This window comes from Hemiscyllium ocellatum, chromosome 7 (genome assembly GCF_020745735.1).
Source record: "Hemiscyllium ocellatum isolate sHemOce1 chromosome 7, sHemOce1.pat.X.cur, whole genome shotgun sequence".
Classification (NCBI taxonomy): Eukaryota; Metazoa; Chordata; class Chondrichthyes; order Orectolobiformes; family Hemiscylliidae; genus Hemiscyllium; species Hemiscyllium ocellatum.
Window position 1 is genome coordinate 11,592,400 of NC_083407.1, and position 26,073 is coordinate 11,618,472.

General features: G+C 44.5%; 1 protein-coding gene across 2 annotated transcripts in view; it reads right to left on the reverse strand.

The window, feature by feature from the left end:
- LOC132817724 (sterol 26-hydroxylase, mitochondrial) overlaps positions 1-26,073 on the reverse strand; it is a 59,829-nt gene that overhangs the window by 27,385 nt on the left and 6,371 nt on the right. For both annotated transcript variants that reach the window (XM_060828265.1, XM_060828264.1), the window contains exon 3: positions 22,164-22,363. In XM_060828265.1, coding sequence (XP_060684248.1) covers positions 22,164-22,363 — 200 coding nt within the window. The remainder of the gene's footprint in view (positions 1-22,163; positions 22,364-26,073) is intronic.

Sequence of the window (26,073 nt, forward strand, 5' to 3'; positions counted from 1 at the left end):
AAGTGTATAAACCCTGCTAAGATTTGCTTTCCCAAAATGCAGCACCTCGCATTTATCTGAATTAAACTCCATCTGCCACTTCTCAGCCCATCGGCCCATCTGGTCCAGATCCTGTTATAATCCTCTTCGCTGTCCACTACACCTCCAATTTTGGTGTCATCTGCAAACTTACTAACTGTACCTCTTATGCTCACATCCATTGAAACATATAAGATTCCGAGGGGGGTTTGGTGGGATAGATGATAATGGAGCATCCCCTCTTATGGGGGAAGCTAGAACTAGGAGCTACAGTTTCAAAATAAGGGATATCCCACTGAAGACTTATTTTAAGTCCAGGCCAGACCTCTCAAAACATTTCAAGATGGGAGCCCAGATCCTAACGTTTCTGTCGGAGTGCCAATTTCTGAAGCTGAACTCTGTCTCTTTTTATTTATTTCTTCTCGGGCCTTTTGTTCTTTCTCTCTTTCCTCTCCTTTTACATTGTATTTCAAACAGTTTTCAAACAATCCCTTTTCCTTTTGCCTCTAACACAAGCTGCTTCATTCTCAATTGAACTTTAGCATCTCTTAAGATTCTGATGGTGTTTCTAGTGAATTTAAAGGCTGAGCCATTGCTCTAAATATCTCTCCTTTTCTTACAGATGAAGGTTACTCCAACCCCAATTTGCCTGCCAATTCCGGCAGCTTTTCTTTGTTCACCTTTTGTAAAGCCCCCAAACTTTCTAGAAAACTCTTAGTGACTGAAAGAACCATTACTACACCAAGCACGATGTAAACCAATTGAATCCAACACCCAGAACAAAATAATCTAACACCTACCACTCGCTGCCTTTGAGTCCAACAATCCTAATCCCAAATTGGACCGATCAAACAGATCCACACAGAAGCCAGAAATATGCTATGGACCAGGCCAGACCCCCTCAAAACATTTCAAGGATGTAGCCCAGACCTTAACAGATCCACACAGAAGCCAGAAATATGTTATGGACAGGTCAGACCCCCTCAAAACATTTCAAGGATGTAGCCCAGACCTTAACAGATCCACAAATATGTTATGAACAGGTCAGACCCCCTCAAAGCATTTCAAGGATGTAGCCCAGACCTTAACCCTTCTCAGTGTTTTACATTAGAATACTTACAGTGTGGAAACAGGCCCTTCGGCCCACCAAAGAGCAACCCACAACACTACAGGCAATTTAGCATGGCCAATTCACCTAACCTGCACATTTTTGGACTGTGGGAGGAAACTGGGGCAAACTCACACAGACACAGGGAGAATGTGCAAACTCCACACAGACAGTTACCCAAGGCAGGAATTGAACCGGGGTCTCTGGCGCTGTGAGGCAGCAGTGCTAACCACTGTACCACCATACCACCCCACACAGGTATAAAGTGGATACTCCAGGAGTGGTGCAGCTGACCCAACCATTCAGTTTTAAACAAACCAGAATTTATTTACAGACTACCAAATGAAACACAAATAAAAGAGAACTGCATTTAGAATAACTTATCTTATCTGAAAAGCCAATCAACTCTGTCGTAACTTAATGATGCTGTTTCAAATACATGCAACCTCCTCATAATCACCCCTCTCAGAAAAATAGAGGTAAAATCAAACATAGGCTCTTACAAGAGAGCTGTCAGACAGAGAGAGAGAGAGAGAATTAGCCAGAAAAACTTAGTTGAATCCGGGAACCTCTTCCCCTCCAGCAGTTTTCTTTGACCAGCAGCTCCAGACAAAGTGTTTGCGAAAACTTAACCCAAAACTGAAAAAAAAACAAAACTGACAAAAAACTCTGACCTGGGAGAACTAGCCACTCTCCTTTCATTGTACAAGTGTTTTTTAAAAAAATTTCAAGGCCTTTTTAGATAGGTATTTTCTGACATACTGGAACCTCTGCCTTCACAACCCCACCCCCACCCCACCACCTCCCCCCCTCCCCCACCCGCCAATAAAAGCAAGGACAAAATAACCTTGTTAAAGGAAAAACATTATCACATAATTTACTCATGGGAATGAAGGCATCACTTGCCAGACTAGCATTTATTGCCTGTCCCGGGTTGCCCTTGAGAAGATGGTGGTGAGCTGCCTTCTTGAACCGTTGCACTCCATGTGCTATAGATAGACCCTCGGAAAGGAATTCCAGGATATTGACCCAGTGACAATGAAGGAACAGCCATATATTTCCAAGTCAGGATGGTGAGTGGCTTTGAGGGGAATTTGCAAGTGATGGTGTACCCATGTATCTGCTACCCTTATTCTACCAGATAGAAATGGTCGTGGGTTTGGAAGGTGCTGACTAAGAATATTTGCAGAATTTCTGCAATGCATCTTGTAGATGGTACACACTGCTGCTACTAAGCGTTGGTGGTGGAGGGAGTGGATGCTATGAATGTGGTGCCCATCAAGTGGGTTGCTTTGTCCTGGGGATGGTGTCAAGCTTTTTGAGTGCTGTGGGAGCTGCACCCATCCAGGCAAGCGGGAAGTATTCCATCACGCTCCTGACTTGTGCCTTGTAGATGGTGGACAGGCTTTGAGTCAGGAGGTGAGTTATTTTACTGCAGGATTCCTAACCTCTGGCTTGTTCTCATAGCCACTGTGTTGATGTGGCAAGTCCAGTTGAGTTTCTGGTCAATGGTTAAACCCCAGGAAGGTGATCATGGGGGATGTATCGGTGAAAATACCATTGAATGTCAAGAGATGGTGGTTAGATTTTCTCTTATTGGGGATGAGGCAGCATCTGAGGAGCAGGAAAACCGACATTTTGGGCAAAAGGATTTCTGATGAAGGGTTTTTGCCCGAAAAGTCAATTTTCCTGCTCCTCCGATGCTGCCTGACCTGCTGTGTTATGCTAGAATCACAGTTTCGACTCTAATCTCCAGCATCTGCAGTCTTCACTTTCGTATTATTGGAGATGGTAAGGCCTGTCGTTGTTGTGGTGTGAATGTTACTGAGGAGATAAATTTCTTCTCTTTGAGGCTTAAATCTATGGAATTTTCCAGCAAAGAGACCAGTGAAGTTGAACTTTTCTTTTGATCTACACAGGAGTCAAAGGTTATGTGGGGAGGTGCAACTAAGGCCACAATCAGATCATGATCTTGTTAAATGGCAGGCTCAATGGACCAAACGGCCTAATCCTGGTCCTAGATCCCATGATCTTAACACTTCACTGATTGTAGAAGCTTGCTGTGTGCCAACGTATGCCACGTTTTCTTCATTACAACAGTGACTACGCTTCACTTTGGCACGCCCTACAGCTGTGGATGCGTCACAGAAAAGTTTAAAGCAAGTAATGACCGTAGTGGGATTGAAACCCAGGCCATCAGCCAGAGGACTTAGCCAGGTTACTAGCCCAGGGGCAATCCCACTGTGCCACTATCTCCCTAAGGCAAGGTGAGTGATTTTTCATTTTAGTTCAGGGGCAACGCTGGAAAATTGAATTGAGGAATGAATCCCAAATGAAATGCCCTTCAGTCTGGAAGTCTGAACAATGCTGTGTACTTGTAGCTTGCAATTGCAGGTGGCATTGTGGTTTAGCAGTTAGCACCTCAGCCTCCCAGTACCAGGAATTCATGTTCAATCCCACCCTTGGGTGTTTGGCTGTGTGGAGCTTGCACGTTCTCCACATCTCCGTGCGGGTTCTCTCCAAGTGCTCAGGCTCCTCCTTGAGTCCAAAGGTATATGGGTCAGGGTGGATTGTCCACGGGATTTACAGGGAGTTTAAAACAAAACTTGTACGACATTGGACTTCAGAAATTTTGGACACGTATGCAAATAGGAACAATGTAAAAATTGTTTATGCAAACATCATTGAACAAGTGAAAGAGGGCACTGAGTAGAGCTTTTACCTTCACTGTGTTGCACTGGTTCCATATGAACAAGCACCAGGAGAGATTCTTGCAAAACAAGGCATGAGAAAGTAATCAGAGAAGACTCAAGATCTGGTTCCTCCACATTCCTGTGTGTCACTGTGTGAACCAGGCTACACTGCAACGTCTATTCACAGGCGCGATCCCACGACTGATGGGCACAGGATTCCTGTCAACCTCTGATTATTTTTCTCACTACTTGTTTAACAAGAATCTCATCTTCTCCGCCTTAAAGACATTCAAGGAACACTGCTTCCACTTTCCAGGAAAGGAGTTCAAATAGTCAGAGAACAAAATGCTCCTCATCTCTGTTTTTAACAAGCAACCTCGGATTTTTAAGTAGTGACCCCTAGGTTAGATTCCCTGCAGTGTGGAAACAGGCTCTTTGGCCCCACAAGTCCACACCGACCCTCCGAAGAGCAACCCAGCCAGACCCACTCTCCCACACTTACCCCTGATTAATGCACCTAACACTACGGGTTGTGAGTTCATGGAATGCCCTGCCAGTAGCAGTGGTGGACTCTCCCTCTTTATGGTCATTTAAGCGGGCATTGGATAAGCATATGGAGGTTATTGGGCTAGTGTAGGTTAGGTAGGCTTCAGTTGGCGCAACATCGAGGGCCGAAGGGCCTGTACTGCGCTGTATTTTTCTATGTTCTATGTTCTAATTTAGCATGGCCAATTCACCTGACCTGCACATCTTTGGACTGTGGGAGGGAAACGGAGTTTTTGATTTTCACATTAAAGGAAACTTCCTCATCACACCTACTCTGTCAAGACCCCTCAGGATCTTATGTTATTACAACTTTATCACAATTATACAGCATTTCCTGGAGGGCTTTTCCCTGCCTGGTTTATGTTCTGGAGGTACAAGGCTGAAAAAAAATAAGAAATCCTTTTATTAATAGCTTCTGTCTCACTAAGGAGACCTCAGGCCAATCCACGTCCAACAACCTGCTCTGAAAACCTTGCTCACATTTTGACAGCTGTGCCAAAGTGGACAGCAGCAGGTGAGACAATCCATAATTTATTCCAATTAAATTGAATTGTTCCTAACTCTCAATAACCTTTTGCTAAGATATGGGATCTGGAAACTCACCTTCACCAACACTACTCTGTTCTCCTTGGGTCACACTCTATTGGTCTATCAAGCTTAATTGAAGTGGGTCACTGGTTTTGAGACTTATTGTTTAACAAGCAGACTGACAGTGCAAAATCCCCGTTTCCTTCACCCACCATCAGTGGCAGAGACTTTAAGAATCGTCACACTATGGAAGGAGGCCATTCAGCCCCATATCAAACTTCCAAAGAACATCCCACCTAGATCCAGTCCTCCAACCCCACAGCCAACCAATCTAATTGGTACATCTTTGGTCAATGGGAAGAAACCAGAGCACCCTGAGGAAGCCCACAGGGGGAATGTGCAAATGTGTGTGGAGGTGCAGGTGTGCTGGATATGGAAGGATCCCTTGGGGCCTTGGAGGGAAGTAAGGGGGGAGGTGTGGGCGCAAGTTTTGCATTTCTCGCGGTTACAGGGGAAGGTGCCGGGAGTGGAGGTTGGATTGGTGGGGGGTGTGGACCTGACGAGGGAGTCACGGAGGGAGTGGTCTTTTCGGAAAGCTGATAGGGGAGGGGAGGGAAATATATCCCTGGTGGTGGGGTCTGTTTGGAGGTGGCGGAAATGATGACGGATGATACGATGTATATGGAGGTTGGTGGGGTGGTAGGTGAGGACCAGTGGGGTTCTGTCTTGGTGGCGATTGAAGGGGTGGGGTTCAAGGGCAGAGGAGTGGGAAGTGGAGGAGATGGGGCGGAGAGCATCGTCGATCACGTCTGGGGGGAAATTGCGGTATTTGAAGAAGGAGGCCATCTGGGTTGTTTGGTATTGGAACTGGTCCTCCTGGGAGCAGATGCAGCGGAGATGAAGGAATTGGGAATATGGGATGGCGTTTTTACAAGGGGCAGGGTGGAAGGAGGTGTAGTCTAAGTAGCTGTGGGAGTCGGTCAGTTTATAGATTCGGTTGCCCGAGATAGAAATGGAAAGGTCTAGGAAGGGGAGGAAGGAATCTGAGATGGTCCAGGTAAATTTGAGGTCGGGTGGAAGGTGTTGGTAAAGTGGATGAACTGTTCAACCTCCTCGTGGGAGCACGAGGCAGCGCCGATACAGTCATCGATGTAGCGGAGGAAAAGGTGGGGGGTGGTGCCAGTGTAGCTGCAGAAGATGGACAGTTTCACATATCCTACAAAGAGGCAGGCATAGCTGGGGCCCATGCAGGTGCGCATGGCTCACGCAATACAGGGAGAACTAGCCATTTGGATACAGAACTGGCTCAAAGGTAGAAGACAGAGGGTGGTGGTGGAGGGTTGTTTTTCAGACTGGAGGCCTGTGACCAGTGGAGTGCTACAAGTATCAGTGCTGGGTCCTCTACTTTTTGTCATTTACATAAATGATTTGGATGTGAGCATAAGAGGTACAGTTAGTACGTTTGCAGATGACACCAAAATTGGAGGTGTAGTGGACAGCGAAGAAGGTTACCTCAGATTACAACAGGATCTGGACCAGAGGGGCCAATGGGCTGAGAAATGGCAGATGGAGTTTGATTCAGATAAATGCAAGGTGCTGCATTTTGGGAAAGCAAATCTTAGCAGGACTTATACACTTAATGGTAAGTTCCTAGTGAGTGTTGCTGAACAAAGAGACCTTGGAATGCAGGTTCATAGCTCCTTGAAAGTGGAGTCGCTGGTAGATATGATAGTGAAGGTGTTTGGTATGCATTCTTTTATTGGTCAGAGTATTGAGTACAGGAGTTGGGAGGTCATGTTGCGGCTGTACAGGACATTGGTTAGACCACTGTTGGAATATTGTGTGCAATTCCGGTCTCCTTCCTACCGGAAAGACGTTGTGAAACTTGAAAGGGTTCAGAAAAGATTTACAAGGATGTTGCCAGGGTTGGAGGATTTGAGTTATAGGGAGAGGCTGAACAGGCTGGGGCTGTTTTCCCTGGAGCGTTGGAGGCTGAGGAGTGACCTTATAGAGGTTTACAAAATTATGAGGGGCATGGATAAGGTAAATAGCCAAAGTCTTTTTCCTGGGGTTTGGGAGTCCGGAACTAGAGGGCATAGGTTTAGGGTGAGAGGGGAAAGAAATAAAAGAGACCTAAGGGGCAACTTTTCACACAGAGGGTAGTACTGATGAAGGGCTTTTGCCCAAAACGTCAATTTTACTGCTCCTCGGAGGCTGCCTGAACTGCTGTGCTCTTCCAGCAACACTAATCCAGAATCTATGAAATGAGTGTTATTACAAACACCTCTGATCCAATAATGCCCTTTAGTGAAGGGAAATCAGCCACTGCATGACTTCAAAACCAGAATAATGGTGTTGACTGATAAGACCATAGCAAGCCACTCAGTTTATGAGCGATTTGTGAAAGGTAGCAAATGCTGGCCCTGTTAGCGATGACCACTGCCTATGAAAGAATAAAGTAAAATCCTGTTAGGATTTATCTGATTCTGCAAGCTATTTCTAACATTTCTACATCAAAAGTTATTAAGGTTTTCGGAGTGATATATAAACATGCCCTTCCTTTGAGTTCCATTAATAAGATACAGGAGCAGAGGTCACCCTGAGTCTTCTCCACCTTTTAATGAGCTCTGGCTTTTCCCTCTTAACCCTTACTTCCTTTAATGATTAATATCGGTCTATTTCAGCCTTGAATGTACTTCATAGCCCAGCCTCAGCAGCCCTGTGTGGTAACGAATTCCACAGCTTCACTTCCTCCTCATCTGTGTCTTAAATGGGTGATCCCTTATTCTGAAATTGTGCCCCTCTGATTCTCCCACAAGGTGAAGATTTATGATTCATGGGCAAGGACTTCCAGATCCCTGTGTAGAATCATAGAATTTTACAACATAGACTGAGGCCATCCAGTTCATTGTGTCTGGACTGGCTTCTGAAAGAGTGACTCAGCTGGCCTCAATCTCCAGACCTGTCTCCTTCTAAATTCATCACTTTCAAATATACCCAGCTCTCTTTTGGAATCCGCAGGGGATTCCAAATCCAGATCTCTGAGTGAAGACTTTTCTCCTCATCTCACTCTTAGCTCTCTTGCCAACAATCTTGAAAGCGTGACCCCTAGTTACTGATGTCGATCGTCAACTATTGCAGACACAGTATCGCAGCTATGTCTTTAAGGACCCGACCAGCTCAATCAGTAGCATTGCTTCTGAGCGACTTGATGATGGGAATTGAATTCCCTCATCCGGGTATATTCTGTGTCCTTCCATACTCGCACCTCCTCCAAGTGGTAATAAACATGAAGCAAGACTGATTTAACAGTCAAGGGTGTTGGAGGATAATCAGCAGGATGCCTCCTTGCCCACATTTAACCTAATATAATGAGACCTCATGGGATCGAGTATTCCATACACGACTCCCTCTGGATTGTATGCCATGGTGCTGCCACCTCTGCCAGTTTGGATAGGACATTCTCAGAGATGGTCGTGGTGGAGTCTGGGACGTGCGCAGCGTACAGTTCTGTCAGTCTGATTAGGTTTAGTTACTGACACAAGTAGATACTAGTAAGGAGGATTTTGCAGTGTTGACAAGGCTGTGTTTGCTGTTGTGGTTCCCAGTGCCTGAGTCAATTGGACTTTGCAGTATTTGGAAATGACTGAGTGCCTTGTATTTCGAGGGATTAACAATGAACTCCACTTCTGTGCATTCAGTGCAGTCACATCATGAATTGTTAAGACAATTTCAGGACGCCATTACTGAGGACTAGCATCACAGTTCAGGCTTATTAACTGGATTGAAATTCCACTAGTTGCCATGGTGGGGTCTGCACGGGTTCCCCCCACAGTAGCTTCCTGGGGTTCTAGATTACACACAGCCTTCCGTGTCTGAGCTAACACTAAACCAAGTCAAAAGAACCTTCAGTAACACCCTAAAGGAATTTGCTTTGGATTGAAATGATGAAGACATGCCTGTGAGGGCACAGGTTGGGCTCCCTGTATTGACTAAACATTGACTGGTTGAACAACAGCTGCAAGGGCACTGTACTGTTCGGATAATAATTACCTTCCCCCTATTTCAAAAGCTGCAGCTTTAAGGAATGATGTCAGGGATGTGTTAATCTCCTCCCATGCTGTATAATCGCTTTCTTCTCTTTTATTGTGCTCTAATCCCCTCCTTATTCATGTGGCAGGAAATGCAGGGCACGGTGGAATGCAGGAAATGCTGCTTTGATATGATAGGGAGTATGAAATTTCCTTGCACTGGAAAGAATTTGGAGAGACCAAATAAACTCAAGGATAACAATCCAAAGAGGTGCAGAAGCAGTGGGCAAACATGCCTCTGTAGATCACAGGGCAAGCTGAGAAAATAGTTGAAAATGCACAAGGGTTCCTATGCATTATAAACAGAGGCAAGTAATACCAACATGAGGAAGTTATGGTGAACCTTTATGAAACACTGTTCACAACTGACCTCAAATGGAACTGTGACCTATTCTGAGCAGTGCACTTCAAGAAGAGTGCGCAACTATTGGACAGAGCACAGAAAGGATTTACTGACATGGTTCCAAAGATGACAGGAGGTGATGGTGCAGTGGTATTGACATTTAGGAGGTAAACCATGAGGTACAAGGGACTTAATGGCCTTTAACTCCTTAGTTTGCCTGGTCTTTTTCCACCAATGTCAGTTATTGTGTTTGCTACATCTCTCTCATCCCTCCCCCCATCTTCACCGCCTTATATATTTAGTATTTAAAAATTATATCGAATTAGTCATCAACACGTGATGACACTGTGGTTAGCACTGCTGCCTCACAGCGCCAGAGACCCAGGCTCAATTCCCAGCTCAGGTGACTCTCTGTGTGGAGTTTGCACGTCCTGCCCGTGTCTGAGTGGGTGTGCTCCGGTTTCCTCCAGCAATCCAAAAATGTGTAGGTTAGGAGAATTGGCCAGGCTAAATTGCCTGTAGTGTTAGGTGCAGGGGAATGGGTCTGGGTGGGTTGCACTTTGGCGGGTCGGTGTGGACTTGTTGGGCCAAAGGGCCTGTTTCCACACTGTAAGTAATCTAAACACAAAGACTGATGCAAAGTATTTATTCAACTCCTCACCCATTTCCTGGATCCCTATTTATTTTCCCCAATCTCACTCTCTAAGACGCCAATGCTCACTGACCTCTCTCTTCCTTTTTATACATTTAAACCAGTTCTTACTATTTGTTTTTATATTATTTGTTAGTTTGAACTCAGTTCATTTTCTCCTTCTTTATTTTGCTGGCTTTTAAAAAGTCCCCACTCCTCTAATTGACCAATAAAATCATATTACAATACCTGGGGTGCAAAATACACCAGGAGATAGAAAAGATGTGTAGGAAAAGCAAAGTTACAGTGACCATGGTGGAGCCCATTAGGGAACAGGCAATTTAGTGGTGTGCAATGAGGGAGACTTGATAAGAGAGTTTAAGGTGAAGGAACCCTTAGGAGGCAGTGATCATAATATGATTTAATTTACTCTGCAATTTGAGAAGAAGAAGACAGAATCAGACTAGAATCAGATGTTATCTGCCTGGACTTCAAGAAGGCCTTTAACAAGGTGCATAGGAAGCTACAGAGTCAGACAAGAGCCCATGGTGTCAGAGGCAAGATGCTAGCATGGACAGACATTTGACTGTCTGGCAGGAAGCAGAGAGAGGGGAATAAAAGAGTCCTTCTCAAGGTGGCAGCTGGTGACAAGTGGCGTTCTGCAAGGCTCAGTGTTGGGAGAACTTTTCACTTTATACATTAACAATCTAGATGAAGGAACTGAGGGCATTCTGGCTACGTTTGCAGACGATACAATGATAGGCAGAGACGGGTAGCATTAAGGAGGCAGGAGGCTGCAGAAGGATTTGGATAGATTAAGAGAGTGGGCAAAGAAGTGGCAGATGGAGTACAATGTGGGTAAGTGTGTGAGGTCATGCACCTTTGTCAGAAGAATAAAGGCACAGACTATTTTCCAAATGGGGAGAACATTCAGAATACTGAGGTGCAAAGAGACTTGGGAGCTCTAGTCCAGGATTCTCTCAAGGTAAACTTGCAGGTTGAGTCAGTAGTTAGGAAAGCAAATGCAATGGTGGCATTTATTTTGAGAGGACTTGAATATAAAAACAGGGATGTACTTCTGAGGGTCTATAAGGCTCTGGTCAGACCAATTCTAGAGTATTATATGCAGTTTGGGCCCCATATCTCAGGAGGGATGTACTGGCCCTGGAGAGTCTTCACAGGAGGTTCATGAGAATGGTCCCAGGAATGAAAAGCTTAACATATGAGGAATGTTTGAGGACTTTGGGTTTATACTCAATGGAGTTTAGAAGAATGTGGAGGGATCTAATTGAAACTTAAACAATACTAAATGGTGTGGAGAGAATAGATGTTGGGAAGATGCTTCCATTGGTAGGAGAGAATAGAACCCGAGGGCACAGCTTTAGAGTACAGGGAAGACCTTTTAGAACAGAGATAAGGAGAAACTTCTTCAACCAGAGGGTGGGGAATTGATGGAATTCATTGCCACAAAAGGCTGTGGAGGTCAGTTCATTGAGTGTATTTAAGACTGAGATAGACAGGTTCTTGAGTATGAAAGGGATCAAGTGGGAGAATGGGGTTGAGAAATGTATCAGCCATGATTGAATGGTGGAACGGACTTGATGGGCTGAATGGCCTCATTTCTGCTCCTACAGCTGTCCAGCACAGAAAGAAACCCTTCAGTACAACTTGTCCATGCTGACCAGATATCCTAAATTAATCTAGTCCCATTTGCCAGCATTTGGCCTATATCCCTCTTAAACCCTTCCTCCTCATATACTCATCCAGATGCCTTTTAAATATTGTCATTGTACCAGCCTCCACCACTTCCTCTGGCAGCTCATTCCATGCATGCACCACCCTCTGTGTAAAAACGGAGCCCCTTAGGTTCCTTTTAAATCTTTCCCCTCTCACTCTAAACCTATGCCCTCTAGTTTTGGACTCCCCTACTCTGGGAAAAATCTATTGTCTATTTACGCCCCTCATGATTTTATAAACCTCTGTAAGGTCACCACTCAGCCTCCAAAGCTCCAGGGAAAACAGCCCCAGCCTGTTCAGCCTCCCCGTACAGCTCAAACCCTCCAATTCTTGTCAATCGTTTCTGCACCCTTTCAGTTTCAAACATCTTTCCTATAGCAGGGAGATTACAATTACACTTATATTCCAATAAGGGTCTAAGCAATGTCCTCTTATAGCCACAACATGACATCCTAACTCCTACGCCTAATGCACTGACCAATAGAAGTACGTGTACCAGCAGGTTCATAGCTCCTTGAAAGTGGAGTTGCACGTAGATAGGAGAGTGAAGAAGGCGTTTGGTATGCTTTCCTTTATTTTACAGAATATTGAGTACAGGAGTTGGGAGGTCAAGTCTCAACAAATCTACAACTCCACCACAGCTCAGACACTGGGATTACACAGGTTTTGCACATCATGTGTTTGATATATGCAACAATCGTCCACTTGTCCCTACAGAAACGACACTTCAAAAATACTTAATGAGATGTTAACTACTACAATTCATATTTGTAGGTCCTTTAATGCTCATAAAAAGCTTCCACAAAAGCACTTAAAGACAGATGACATTGAGCCATATGTTGAAATATGAGGTCAGGTGACCCAGGGTTTAGACACAGTGGTAGCTTTTAAGGAGTGTCTTAAAGGAGGAGCATGAGCTAGAATCATAGAATCGTACAATACAAAGAGGCTCTTCAGCCCGTCAGGTCTGCACTGACAAAAAAAACTATCCTAAATCTACATCAGACAGGTTAGGGGGCAGCATTGCAGGCCTGAGGCCTACACGATTAAAGGCACAGCTGCCAACAGTGCAGCAATCAAAATCAGGCACACATCAGGGTTCAAAATTAAAGGAACATCAGTCAGGATGTGCCCAGGGGAGATTACAGAAAAAGAACTGCCAAACTCCTTCAGTATTGGCACTAAATACCAGGACCAGAAAACCCGCTTTTGTTGGGAATGGTCTCAATTTTGCATTAAACTTGCCTGCGTCCTGATAATTTGGTTAAAATAACAAATGCTTCACCTTTTCACATCAGTGTGTCCTCTCGTCACTTTCCCTCACCTCCCCCATACATCGGAAAATCCAACTAAAAACGGGCCAGCCCACTCTGGGCTGTGTCCCACCAACTGAAATGGCAACCACTCATTGACCTGTGAGAGAGCTATGGGCACACCCCGACGTGCGTGGAGATGCCTCTGGTAGCATTCAGAGCCATTGCCAGAAGCAGATCGGGTCTCGATGGGACAGCTTCTCACTGCCCCTAATTTTACCATCTTCCAGTGCCCCAATGGCCATACTGTAACAATGTTCTGATTGGCCAATGAACTTGCGTGGAAGTGGGGTAGAAATTGCTGGAAAAGCTCAGCAGATCTGGCAGCATCTGCGGAGAGAGATCAGAGTTAACGCTTTGGATCGAGTGACCCTTTCTCAGAACTGGAAAGGGGTCCTGAGGAATGGTCACTCGACCTGAAATGTTAACTGTGATTTCTCTCCAAATACACTGCCAGACCTGCTGAGCTTTTCCAGCAATTTCTACTTTTGTCTCTGATTTACACCATCCGCAGTTTTTTTGGTGGGGAGTTTGATTTGTAAGAGAAACTGGGGGTTAGTTTATAGGAGTTACTGAGGGGACTTTACAGAAGGCATTGGGCAATTTATAGCAGAGACTAGGGCCAATTTCTAGGTGTTACCAAGGGTAAATTATTGGAGTTACTTTTATATGTGTGACTAAGGGTTAATTTATAGGTGGTGCAAACTCGCATTCAAACTTTGGAAATCCTGTCTCGGATTTTGCCAAATGATCTTTGAGCCTTTACCTTCCTTTAACAAATGAAAGGTCAAAGATATCAAGTTAGTAAAATATTAACAGAGAAACTTTACCAATGGATTACCTCTGGATTTATTCTCTGACCCACAGAACAGTTACTGTTCGTAGTTTGAGTTAAAACAGTCTGACAGTTTCAACCAGACAATAAAAATAAAGCAAGACTCACATTCATATCATGTTTTTCAAGAGTGCAGTATGCATTGAGGCACCTTACAGCCAATCAATGTTGAAATACTGTCCCTTTAGCTGTTAAATTGGAAATGCAGTATCCAAATCATACAATTACACTCCAGTAAGTAAGAACTGATGAATCAACATGCATTTAGGGCAGCACGGTGGCTCAGTGGTTAGCACTACTGCCTCACAGCACTAGGGTCCTAGGTTTGATTCCAGCCTCAAGCCAACTGCCTGTATGGGGTTTGCACGTTCTCCCTGTGTCTGCATTGGTGTGCTCCGGTTTCCTCCCGCAGTCCAAAGATGTGCAGGCCAGGTTAATTGGCCATCCTAAATTGCCCTTAGTGTTAAGTGCATCAGTCAAAGGGAATTGTGTCTGGGTGGGTTACTGTTCAGAGGGCCGAAAGGCCTGTTTCCACACTGTAGGGAATTATTCTAATCATCTATTTTAATGCAAGGGGAATGAATGGGACTGGGATATCTTTGGTATTACAGAAACATGGGCTGAAAAAGGGACAGGATTGGCAGCTCAGTGTTCCAGGGTGCAGATGTCAATAGGAAGGACAGAAGAGGAGGAAAGGGAGGAGGCAGGAATGGCATTTTTGTTTAGGGAAAATGTCAGGGCAGTGTATTCCTGAGGGATTGTCCAAAGAAGCTGCACAGGTGGGAGTGGGAACTAAAAAGGGGATGAACACTTTTCCTGATGTGAGTCCACATTTCAGAGGGAGAGATGCTGGAAGTTTTAAAATGCATAAAGGTAGAATAAATCCTCAGGACTTGATCAAGTATACCCCAGATCATTTTGGGAAGCTAGGAAAGAAATTGCAGGGCCTCTAGCCGAGGTGTTTGCATCATCGATAGATTTAGGTGAGATGCTGGAAGACTGGAGGGTGGCTACTGTTGTGTCTTCATTTAAGAAAGGCTGCAAGGAAAAGCCAGGGAACAAGAGATCATTGAGCCTGACAACGGTGTTGGGTAAGTTGTTGGAGGGGATTCTGAGAGACAAGAACTACATGCATTTGGAAAGGCAAGGACCAATTAGGGATAGTCAGCATGGTTGTGTGTGGGAAATCTCATCTCACAAACTTGTTTGAGTTTTTTTTTTGTAGAGGTAACCAAGAGGCTAGATGAAGGTAGAGTGGTAGACGTTGTCGACATGGCCTTTAGCAAGGCTTTTGACAAGGTTCCATGTGATAGACTGGTTAGTAAGATGAGATCACATGGGATCCAGGGAGAGCTAGCTAATTGTATACAAAATTTGGTTTGATGGTCGGAGAAGACAGACAGTGGTAGTGGAGGTTGTTGTTCAAGCTGGAGGCCTGTGAGCAACGGTGTTCCACAAGGATCAGTGCTGGGTCCACTGTTGTTTATTATTTGGATAATAGTTTGGATGAGAATTTAGGAGTTAGCACCTCTCCCTTTGTAATATGGACTCATTTCAACAAAAAGTGATCATCTCCTTCTTATTTCTCAGTTCCACCCATGTAGCTTCTTTGGACGATCCCCCAGTGCTGCCCTGATGTTTTCCCTAAACATAAGTTTGCAGATGACGCCAACATTGGTGTATATTGGAGAGTGAAGAAGATTATCTAAGATTACAACAGGATCTTGATCAACTGGGCCAGTGGGCCAAGGAATGACAGATGGAGTTTAATTTAGATCAATGTGATGTGTTGCATTTTGGTAATGATAAATCAGGGCAGGCCTAATACAGTTAATGGTAAAGCCCTGGGTAGTATTGTCAAAGAGATAGATGTAGGGATGCGAGCACATAGCTCCTTGAAATTGGGACAGGGTGAAGAAGTCCTTTGGCATGCTTGTCTTCATCAGTTAGAGCATTATACGTCATGTTACAGCAGCACAAGACCCCGGTAGGGTCACCTTTGGAGTACTGTGCACAGTTCTGACCACCATGCTATAGGAAAGGTGTTATTAAATTGGAAAGAGTGCAAAAAAAGATTTATAAGATTAGCGAGTTTGGAGATGATTTGTAGGAGGTTGAAGATCTGGATGTAGGTTTGCTCGCTGGGCTGGAAGGTTTGTTTTCAGACGTTTCATCATCATACTAGGTTACTCATCAGTGAGCCTCCAGATGAAGCATTGATGGCATGGTCTGCTTTCTATTTATGCGTTTAGGTTTTCTTGGGTTGGTAATGTCACTTCCCATGGTGATATCATTTCCTGTGTTGGTGATGTTATTCCCTGTACTTTTTTCTTAGAGGGTGATAGATGGGGTCCAAATCAATGTGCTTGTTGATAGAGTTCCGGTTGGAATGCCTTCCTTTAGGAATTCCCATGTGTGTCTCTGTTTGGCTTGTCCGAGGATGGATGTGTTAACACATAAATAGAAAGCGGACCTTAACACTAGTGCTTCACCGCGGGCTCACTCATGATGTGACCTAGTATGGTGACAAAATGTCTGAAACAAACCCTCCAAACAAATCTGCATCCACATTTACAAGATTGTTTGTGAGACTTGGTGGTTTGAGTTATAAAAAGAGGCGGGATAGGCTGGGACAATTTCCCCAGAGTGTAGGAGGTTGAGAGGTGACCTTAAAGAGGTTTATAAAATCATGAGGGGCACAGATAAGGTGAATGGCCAAGGTCCTTTCTCCAAAGCAGGGAAATCTAAAACTCAAGGGCATAGGTTTAAGGTGAGAGGGGAAAGATTTAAAATGTACTCGAGAGGCACCCTTTTCACCCAGAAATGTGGTTGGCTCTTCAATGGCCCAACAAGGCACAGAATTCAAGGGCAATTAGAAACACAGGGGATGGGCAATGGCCTAGTGGTATTAGTGTTGGTATTAGTGTTGGTATTAGTGTTGGTATTGGTGTTGGTATTAGTGTTGGTATTAGTGTTGGTATTGGTGTTGGTATTGGTGTTGGTATTGGTGTTAGACTTTAATCCAGATATCCAGATAATGTTCTGGGGACCTGGATTTGAATATCTAGAATTAAGGATGACAGTGAATCCATTGTCGGGAAAACCCATCTGGTTCACTAATGCCCTCCAGGGAAGGAAACTGTCCTCCTTACCTAGTCAGGCCTGCATGTGACTCCAAACACACAGTAATGTAGCTGACTCTTAACTTCCTTCTGGGTAATTAGGGATGGGCAATAAATGGTGGCTTAGCCAATGATGCCAACATCCCGTGAATGAATAAAGAGAAAAAAAAGCTGGTACTGGCAGCATCGCCAATATAGAATTATAGAGTCTTAGAGATAGACAGCACGGAAACAGACCCTTCAGTCCAATTTGTCCATGCCGACCAGATATCCTAACCTAATCTAATCCCATTTGTTAGTACTTGGCCCATTTCCTCCAAATCCTTCCTATTCATATACACATCCAAATGCCTTTTAAAAGCTGTAATTGTACCAGCCTCCAACACTTCTTCTGGCAGCTCATTCAGTACACATACCACCCTCTGCATGAAAAAGTTGCCACTTAGGTCCCTTTTATATCTTTCCTCTCCCACCCTAAATCTATGCCCTCTAGTTCTGGACACCCTCACCCCAGGGAAAAGACTTTGTCTATTTGTCAGATCCAAGCACCCCATAATTTTATAAACCTCTCTAAGGTCCCTTCTCAGCCTCCAATGCTCCAGGGAAAACAGCCCCAGCCTATTCAGCCTCTCCCTGTAGCTCAAACCCTCCAACCCTGGCAACATTCTTGCAAATCTTTGAGCCCTTTCAAGTTTCACAACATCCTTCCAAAAGGAAGGAGACCAGAACTGCACACAAAGTGGCCTAACCAATGTCCTGTACAGCCACAACATGACCTCCCAACTCCTGTACTCAATACTCTGACCAATAAAGGAAAGCATACCAAATGCCTTCTTCACTATCCTATCTCCCTGCGACTCCACTTTCATGGAACAATGAACCTGCACGCTGAGGTTTCTCTGTTCAACAACACTCCCCCTGCTTAAAACATGGGAGCAGGACTTGGGGCTAGAAATCTCTGAGGATATGTGGAATGACATTTGGGAAAATGCTAGAAGAATTGCTATCTGTAACAGAACTCAGGCTATCCAACTAAAGATACTTCATAGGGCCCATATAGCTCCGGCTCGACTGGCAAAATTTAAGGCAGGAGCATCTCCAATGTGTCCCAAATGCAAAATAGAGGTGGGTACTCTTGTACATTGTCTGTGGACTTGTCAGAAAATCCGCAGATACTGGACTAAAGTGGCAAATACCCTGACAGAAATTTTAGGAACGGAAATTAGGGTGGACCCTGTATCTCTCCTTTTGGGCTTTTCGAACCTCTCATCTCTGGATATGCATGGGAAGAGACTATTTTCTATTCTCTCTTTCTGTGCAAGGAAAAATATTTTGGTGAACTGGGTGGCTGAGGGCCCCCCTGGACTTTCAAATTGGCACAGATTAATTATGGAATATATCCCCCTTGACTTCCTCACAAATATGGTGCACCGAAAGACTGAATTATTTTATAAAATATGGCAGCCCTTTTTGAATTATATAAATGCAGATATTTCGGCTATCCTAACAAGGGCTTTTATTTAGTGAAGATTTCAGACCGGGCTGCTCCGGGGCCCCTTGGGAGAGGAATCCTGCGCGAATACGGGTTTTATTATATTTGATGTTTATACATTCCGAGCATGTAAGAGACTTAGGTATACACTCTGGTTAGTTATAGGTTAGATTAGTAGAAAGTTGAGTTTTTTTTTTCTTTCTTTTCTCGTTTCTTTTTTTTTCTTTTTTTGTTTTCTTTCTTTCTCTTTTCTTTGTTAAATTATGACTATTGTATATATGATTTAATTGTACATCAATGTTTGTATTTGAGAGTTTTGTTTATTTTTGTAAATTTGCAAAAATGTTAAATTTCAATAAAAATATCTACAAAAAAAAAACAACACTCCCCAGGACCTTACCATTGAGTGTATAAGTCCTACCTTGATTTGCCTTTCCAAAATGCAGTACTTCACATTTATCTAAATTAAACAGCAGCTGCCACTCCTCAGCCCATTGGCCCATCTGATCAAGATCCTTCCTCGCTGTCCACTACACCTCCAATTTTGGTGTCATCTGGAAACCATAAATCCTGTCCATAAAAGAAATGTTTTTAAAGTGATGAGGACTTTTGCCTCTTCTGCCTTTTTGGGCAGTGCGTTCCAGAACTCCCACATGCCTGTGGGTGGGAAACAAATTCCGCCTCAATTCCCCTGTAATCTTTCTGCTGATCACCTTTCAACTGAGAAGCTCGTTGACAAGAAGATGCAAGAGGTACAGAAGTACGTTGATAAGGGCTGTGGAATAGAAGGAGAGTACCTCACATAGTTACTGGCTAGTACCAAGAACTGAGGTGAGGAGGAATTTCTTCAGCCACAGGGTGGTGAATCTGTGGAACTCATTGCCACAGAATGCTGTGGAGGCCAAGTCATTAAGGGTCTTGTAGACAGACATAGATAAATTCCTAATTAGAAATGGGAGTTATGGAGAGTTAGCAGGAGAATGGGGTTGAGAAACATATCAGCCATGATCAAGTGGAAGTGCAGATTTGATGGGCTGAATGGCCTAATTCTGCTCCAATATGCTATGGTCTAATTGTTAATATGACTCCTGACAATTTGTATGGTTATCTGTTTTAAGCTTCTGTTGGCTGCCGTGGACACTGTCAGAACAAGCTATCTAATAATGAGTGTGTTTGTCTGACATGCTGGGTCAACATCCTGGAACTCCATCCTTAAAGGCATTGTGGGTCTTCCTACACTAAACGGACTGCAGTGATTCAAGAAGGCAACTCCCCTTCTCAAGAGCAACCAGGGATGAGCATTAAATGCTGGCCCAGCCAGTGATGCCTGTATCCCATGAATAAATATACAAATAAAATGAGAAACTTTCTGGACTCTCACTTGAAGAATCACCATTGAGCGAGATATCTAGAGGATACTGAGGGGGGCATAATAGAAATGTGTAAAATTTTAAAGAGAGGCATAGACAAGAGAGACAGGAAGGAACTTTACCCCTTGGTAGAGGAATTAATGACTAGGGACAGAAAGTTTAGAGGAAACGTAAAGAAAAACATTTTCACCAGATGATGGTAGGAATCTGGAACTCATTGGCTGTAAGGATGGTAAAGGCAGAGACCCTCATGATGTTGAAGAAGTATTGAGACGTGCACTTGTAATGCCAAGCTTCACATTGCTATGGACCAAATGCTCAAAAATGGAATTAGAATAGTTAGCAGGTTGATGGGCCGAAGGGTCTTTTCCCATTCTATAGGGGTGGCATGCTGGCTCAGTGGTCAGTACTGCTGCTTCACAGCACCAGGATCCCAGGTTCAATTCCAGCCTCAGACAGACTGTCTGTGTGCAGTTTGCACATTCTCCCCATGTCTGCATGATTCTTCCAGGTGTCCAGTTTCCTCACACAGTCCAAAGGTGTGTAGGTTAAGTGAATTGACCATGCTAAATTACCCATAGTGTACAGGGATGTGTAGGTTAGGTGCATTAGTCAGGGGTAAATGTAGAATAATAGGGTAGGGGAATGGGTATGGGTGGGTTACTCATCAGAGGGTCGGTGTGGACTTATTGGGCTGAAGGGCCTGTTTCCTTACTGTAGGGAAACTATGGCCTATGAGTCAAGGCCAACTCTTTGATTGGACATACTTCTGAAGGTTTTATCATGTAAGTATATACCTCCTACTGCTCCTGTCACACGTTTGATGTTTTTTATTATAGAGGGGGAGTCACAAGTTAGACCAGCATTTAATGTCCATTCCATGTTGCCTTGTCAAACCGCTGTGGTCCATGTGCATGAAGTGGGTGCTATGTACACCCGCTCTGTGCTGTTACAGAGGAACGATGACCAAAATCTAGACCTAAGAAGGATGACATGGTTCAGCAGGGAGACCTGCAAAAAGATAACTGACAATGGTGGCACGGTGGCACAGTGGTTAGCACTGCTGCCTCACAGCGCCTGAGACCCGGGTTCAATTCCCGACTCTCGCGACTGACTGTGTGGAGTTTGCACGTTCTCCCCGTGTCTGCATGGGTTTCCTCCGGGTGCTCCGGTTTCCTCCCACAGTCCAAAGATGTACGGGTTAGGTGAATTGGCCATGCTAAATTGCCCATAGTGTTAGGTGAAGGGGTAAATGTAGGGGTAGGGGTATGGGTGGGTTGCGCTTCGGCGGGTTATTGTGGACTTGTTGGGCCGAAGGGCCTGTTTCCACACTGTAAGTCTAATCTAATCTAACAGAGATACTTGAGAGAATAAGTTGGGAGAAACTGGTGGAATGGTCAGTGACCAGATGATGGAGATTAAAAACAAAATAATGCAGAGGTTGAAATATGTAATAAAAACGGAAAGTCCTGAAAATACTGAGCAGGTCCAGCAGCATCTCTGGACACTTAACAGAGTTAAGATTTTGAGTCCGAGATGACCTTTCTTCAGATTAGATTAGATTACTTACAGTGTGAAAACAGGCCCTTCGGCCCAACAAGTCCACACCGACCCTCCGAAGAGCAACCCACACAGACCCCTACATTTACCCCTTCACCTAACACTACAGGCAATTTAGCATGGCCAATTCACCTAACCTGCACATCCTTGGACTGTGGGAGGAAACCAGAGCACCCGGAGGAAACCCACACAGACACGGGGAGAATGTGCAAACTCCACACAGCAGTTACCTGAGGCGGGAATTGAACCTGGGTCTCTGGTGCTGTGAGGCAGCAGTGCTAACCACTGTGCCACCCTTGTGATTTCCAGAAGAGCCAGATTGGAGAAGGAGGAGACACAACGAGGTGTTGCGATGTAGAAGGTGGAAGCAGATTGAGATGGAGCTTCCAAAACGGATGAAATCAACTCTCAAGGTGAAGCAAGTTGCATGATTGTGGGGAAAAGTCAGAGGAGTGTGACTAAAAGGGCAGCTCTTGTACAAAGTGAAAGTGGGTACTACAGATGCTGGAGGTTAGAATCAAGATTAGAGTGGTGCTGGAAAGGCACAGCAGGTCAGGCAGTATCCAAGGAGCACGAAGTTCGATGTTTCGGACAAAAGTCCTTCATCAGGAATGGCTCCCTGATGAAGGGCTTATGCCCAAAATGTCGAATCTCTTACTCCTCGTTTGCTGCCTGACCTGCTGTGCTTTTCCAGCACCACTCTAATCCTGGGCCCTTGTACAAGCACAATGGGTCAAACGGCTTCTGCCTCTGGTTGTAAGGTTTAAAGTCACTACCTTCAAACGCGAATTTGTACAGCTCGCTGGACACATCATTCAGCATCACCCCTCCGCCCTGGTTTTCTCTCAGCCACTTAACTTTCTTCACAAAGTCAGTCACCACCTCATTGATGGCAGGAGAATAATTAGACACTTCTTTTGGCTTCAGCATCTTGGGATTCAACATGCTCCGTAATTGATGCCACTTCTCCCCATACCTGTAACAGCAAACACAAGGAAAGACAATCAAGTCACTGGCTACAACCGTTTATTCCCACTATCCCAAAGACATCCCAAAGTCCAGATCAGACTGGAGAACCTGAGTTTATATCAAATATGCAGCACAGAAAGAGGCCATTCGGTCCCACTAGTTAATGAATGCCCCACCAACAGCAATAGCTTCCCTACCTTTCCCCCCCCATCTAGCTTTCCTTCAGCTGCATTGACCTGATCCCTTCCCTTTGTATGGGATCAGGTAGATGCAAGGATGTTGCAGGTTACAGAGGAACATAGATAAGCTGCAGAGCTGGGCTGAGAGGTGACAAATGGAGTTTAATGTGGAAAAGTGTGAGGTGATTCACTTTGGAAGGAGTAACAGGAATGCAACATACTGGGCTAATGGTAAGATTCTTGGTAGTGCAGGTGAGCACAGAGATCTCGGTGTCCAGGTACATAGATCCCAGAAAGTTGCCACTCAGGTTGATAGGGTTGTTAAGAAGGCATACAGTGTGTTAGCTTTTATTGATAGAGGGATTGAGTTTCAGAAACATGAGATCATGCTGCAGCTGTACAAAATTCTGGTGCAGCCACATTTAGAGTATTGCGTACAGTTCTGGTCACCAAATTATAGGTAAGATGTGGAAGCCTTGGAAAGGGTTCAGAGAAGATTTACTCGGAAGTTGCCTGGTATGGACGGAAGGTCTTACGAGGAAAGGCTGAGGGACTTGAGGCTGTTTTCATTAGAGAGAAGAGGTTGAGAGACAACTTAATTGAGCCATATAAGATAATCAGAGGGTTAGATAGGGTGGACAGTGAGAGCCTTTTTCCTCGAATGGCGATGGCTAGCACGAGGGGGCATAGCTTTAAATTCAGGGGTGATAGGCATAGGTCAGATGTCAGAGGTAGTTTCTTTACACAGAGATTAGTAGGGGCATGGAACGCACTGCCTGCAACAGTAGTAGACTCACCAACAAGGGCATTTAAATGGTCATTGGATAAACATATGGATGAGAATTGAATAGTGTAGGTTCGATGGGCTTCAGATTGGTTCCACAGGTTGGCCCAATATCGAGGGCCGAATGGCCTGGACTGCGCTGTAATGTTCTATGTTCTATGTTCTTTCTGTCATAATGGGTTCCACCCCCCAACCACTCACAGAGAAAGGCGTTTCTCCTGAATTTCTGACTGAGTTTATTAGTGACCAGCTGATTTCATTTTTAATTCAGTCATGGGATGTGAGCATCGCTGTCTAGGCCAGCATTTATTACCCATCCCTAATTGCCCAGGGGGCAGCTATGACTCAACCACATCATTGTAGGTGTGGAGGTGATTGACCAGGTAAGGATGGTAGATTTCCTTTGCTAAAAGGACATTAGTGAACCAGCTGGAATTTTCCCAACAATCAACAATGGTTTCCTGGTCATCTTTCGGCTCTTAATTCCTGATTTTCAATCGAATCTAAATTCTACCACCTGCTATAGCGAGATTTGAACCTGGGCCCCAGTTATAGGAAGGATATTATTAAGCTGAAGGGATATACCAGGATGTTGCAGAGTATGGAAGGTTTGAGTTATAATGTAAGGCCGGATAGAGTCATAGTCATACAGTCATAGAGATGTACAGCACGGACCCTTCGGTCCAATCCATCCATTCCAACCAGATTTCCCAACCCAATCTAGCCCCACCTGCCAGCACCTGGCCCTTATCCCTCCAAACTGTTCCTATTCATATACCCCATCCAAATGCCTCTTAAATGTTGCAATTGTACCAGCCTCCACCACTTCCTCTGGCAATTCATTCCACACACGAACCACCTTCTGCGTGAAAAAGTTGCCCCTTAGGTCTCTTTTATATCTTTCCCCTCTCACACTAAACCTATGCCCTCTAGTTCTGGACTCCCCCACCCCAGGGAAAAGACTTTGTCTATTTACTCTATCCATGCCCCTCATGATTTTATAAACCTGTATAAGGTCACCCCTCAGCCTCCGATGTTCCAGGGAAACCAGCCCCAACCTATTCAATCTAGTTAGTTGGGTATGAGGATCCCATGGCATCAGTGTCCTGACTTGGAAATATATTGCCATTCCTTCAGTTGGAATTCTGATCGACTGGGACTTTTTCCACTGGAAGGTTGAGAGATGGCCTTCGAGAAGTTTATAAAATAATGAGGGGTGTGGATAGAACCAATGGGAGATACCTTTTCCCTAGGATGGGGAATATCAAGACTGTAGGACACATTTTTAAGATGACAGGAGAGAGATTTAAAAAAGACATAAGAAGCAACTTTTTTTTACACAAAGGGTCATTCTTGTGTGGAATGAACTTCCTGAGGAAGTGGTGGATCTGGGTACAATTACAACGTTTAAATGACATTTGGATAGATACATGAATAGGAAGGGTTTGGGGAGGATATGGACCAGGAGCAGGCAGGTGAGACTAGTTTAGTTTGGGATTATGGTCAGCATGGACTGGTTGGACCGAAGGGTCTGTTTCTGTGCAGTATGACTCTATGACTGGAATGGTAATCCCATCAGGCCATTGCCTCCCCTATAGTTCTTGCTCTGACCAATAGTTTTCACAATACTTTTCTCCTCAGGGCAGAGAAGGGGACGCTTTATCTTCAACATTATCCAGGGTTATGAGAGAGTAGCCAGCAAGAAACTGTTTCCCTGAGAGGTGAGTCAGTAACAAGTGGTCACGGTTTTCACAGGCCTCAGGACTAGACAGGAGATCTTAATTTTACAGATTGAGATGTTGAGGTACAGAATGCCCTGTCTTAAAGGCCAGTGGAAGCAGATTCAATAGTAACTTTTATACAGGATTTGGATAAATCTGGGATTTTAGGGAACTGAGTTCTGAGGAAGGGTAATTTGACCCGAAACATTAACTCTGATTTCTCTCCACAGATGTTGCCGACCTACTGAGCTTTTCCAGCAATTTCTGCTTTGGTTTGTGATTTAATTGGTGAGGTGGTGAAGGGGAGGGGTGCATATCTCTCCTGTGCCAACTTGTCCAGTTATATCCCCCTTCTCGCCACTTCCCTCGTCACCTCCATGGATTGGACAATCGCACCCAAAATAATTGTTACCTGATATTTAAGTTAAAGCCTCTGCAGAGGTTTCACTGAATGACTAGTTGTTTGGATCAAATATAGAATTCAAGTCCTGTCTTGAATCAGAACTGAACAGATCGGCAAATGGTCAAAGCCCAGTTCCCACTTGGCGGCATTGATAGAATGGAGGGCACACAAGGAGTTAACACTTTGAAAGAAGATTAAATCAGTGTCCTCCCTTGGCTCTTTCCCTTGTTTCCTTTCTGTGCTATTATTCAAGTCTCCTCTTGAACACAAGTGCATTTCAAAGAAAACAACATTGCAGAAACAATGCTCCCATTGTTCCCTCCGGATATTTTAACAATTTAATTCAATCCTTGTTCTCCAAAAAAAATCCAAAACAAAACTCGCTACCTTGAACACGTGATAGAAGTCTCTCCATGACCTTCTAATCAGACCAACCCCAGTTTCTACTGTAACTGTTCCACCCCCTTTCACCGTCTTGTGCCCTCTCTCATGCTCTGGCACCCGGTCTCAAGTGTCACGCACCAAATTAGACACAGTAACCCAGTCTGTGGGTTAACAGTCTTTTGTATTGATTTGATGTAATGCACTCACTTTCACATTCTGTGCCTCTACTTACAGAGCCACATCTCC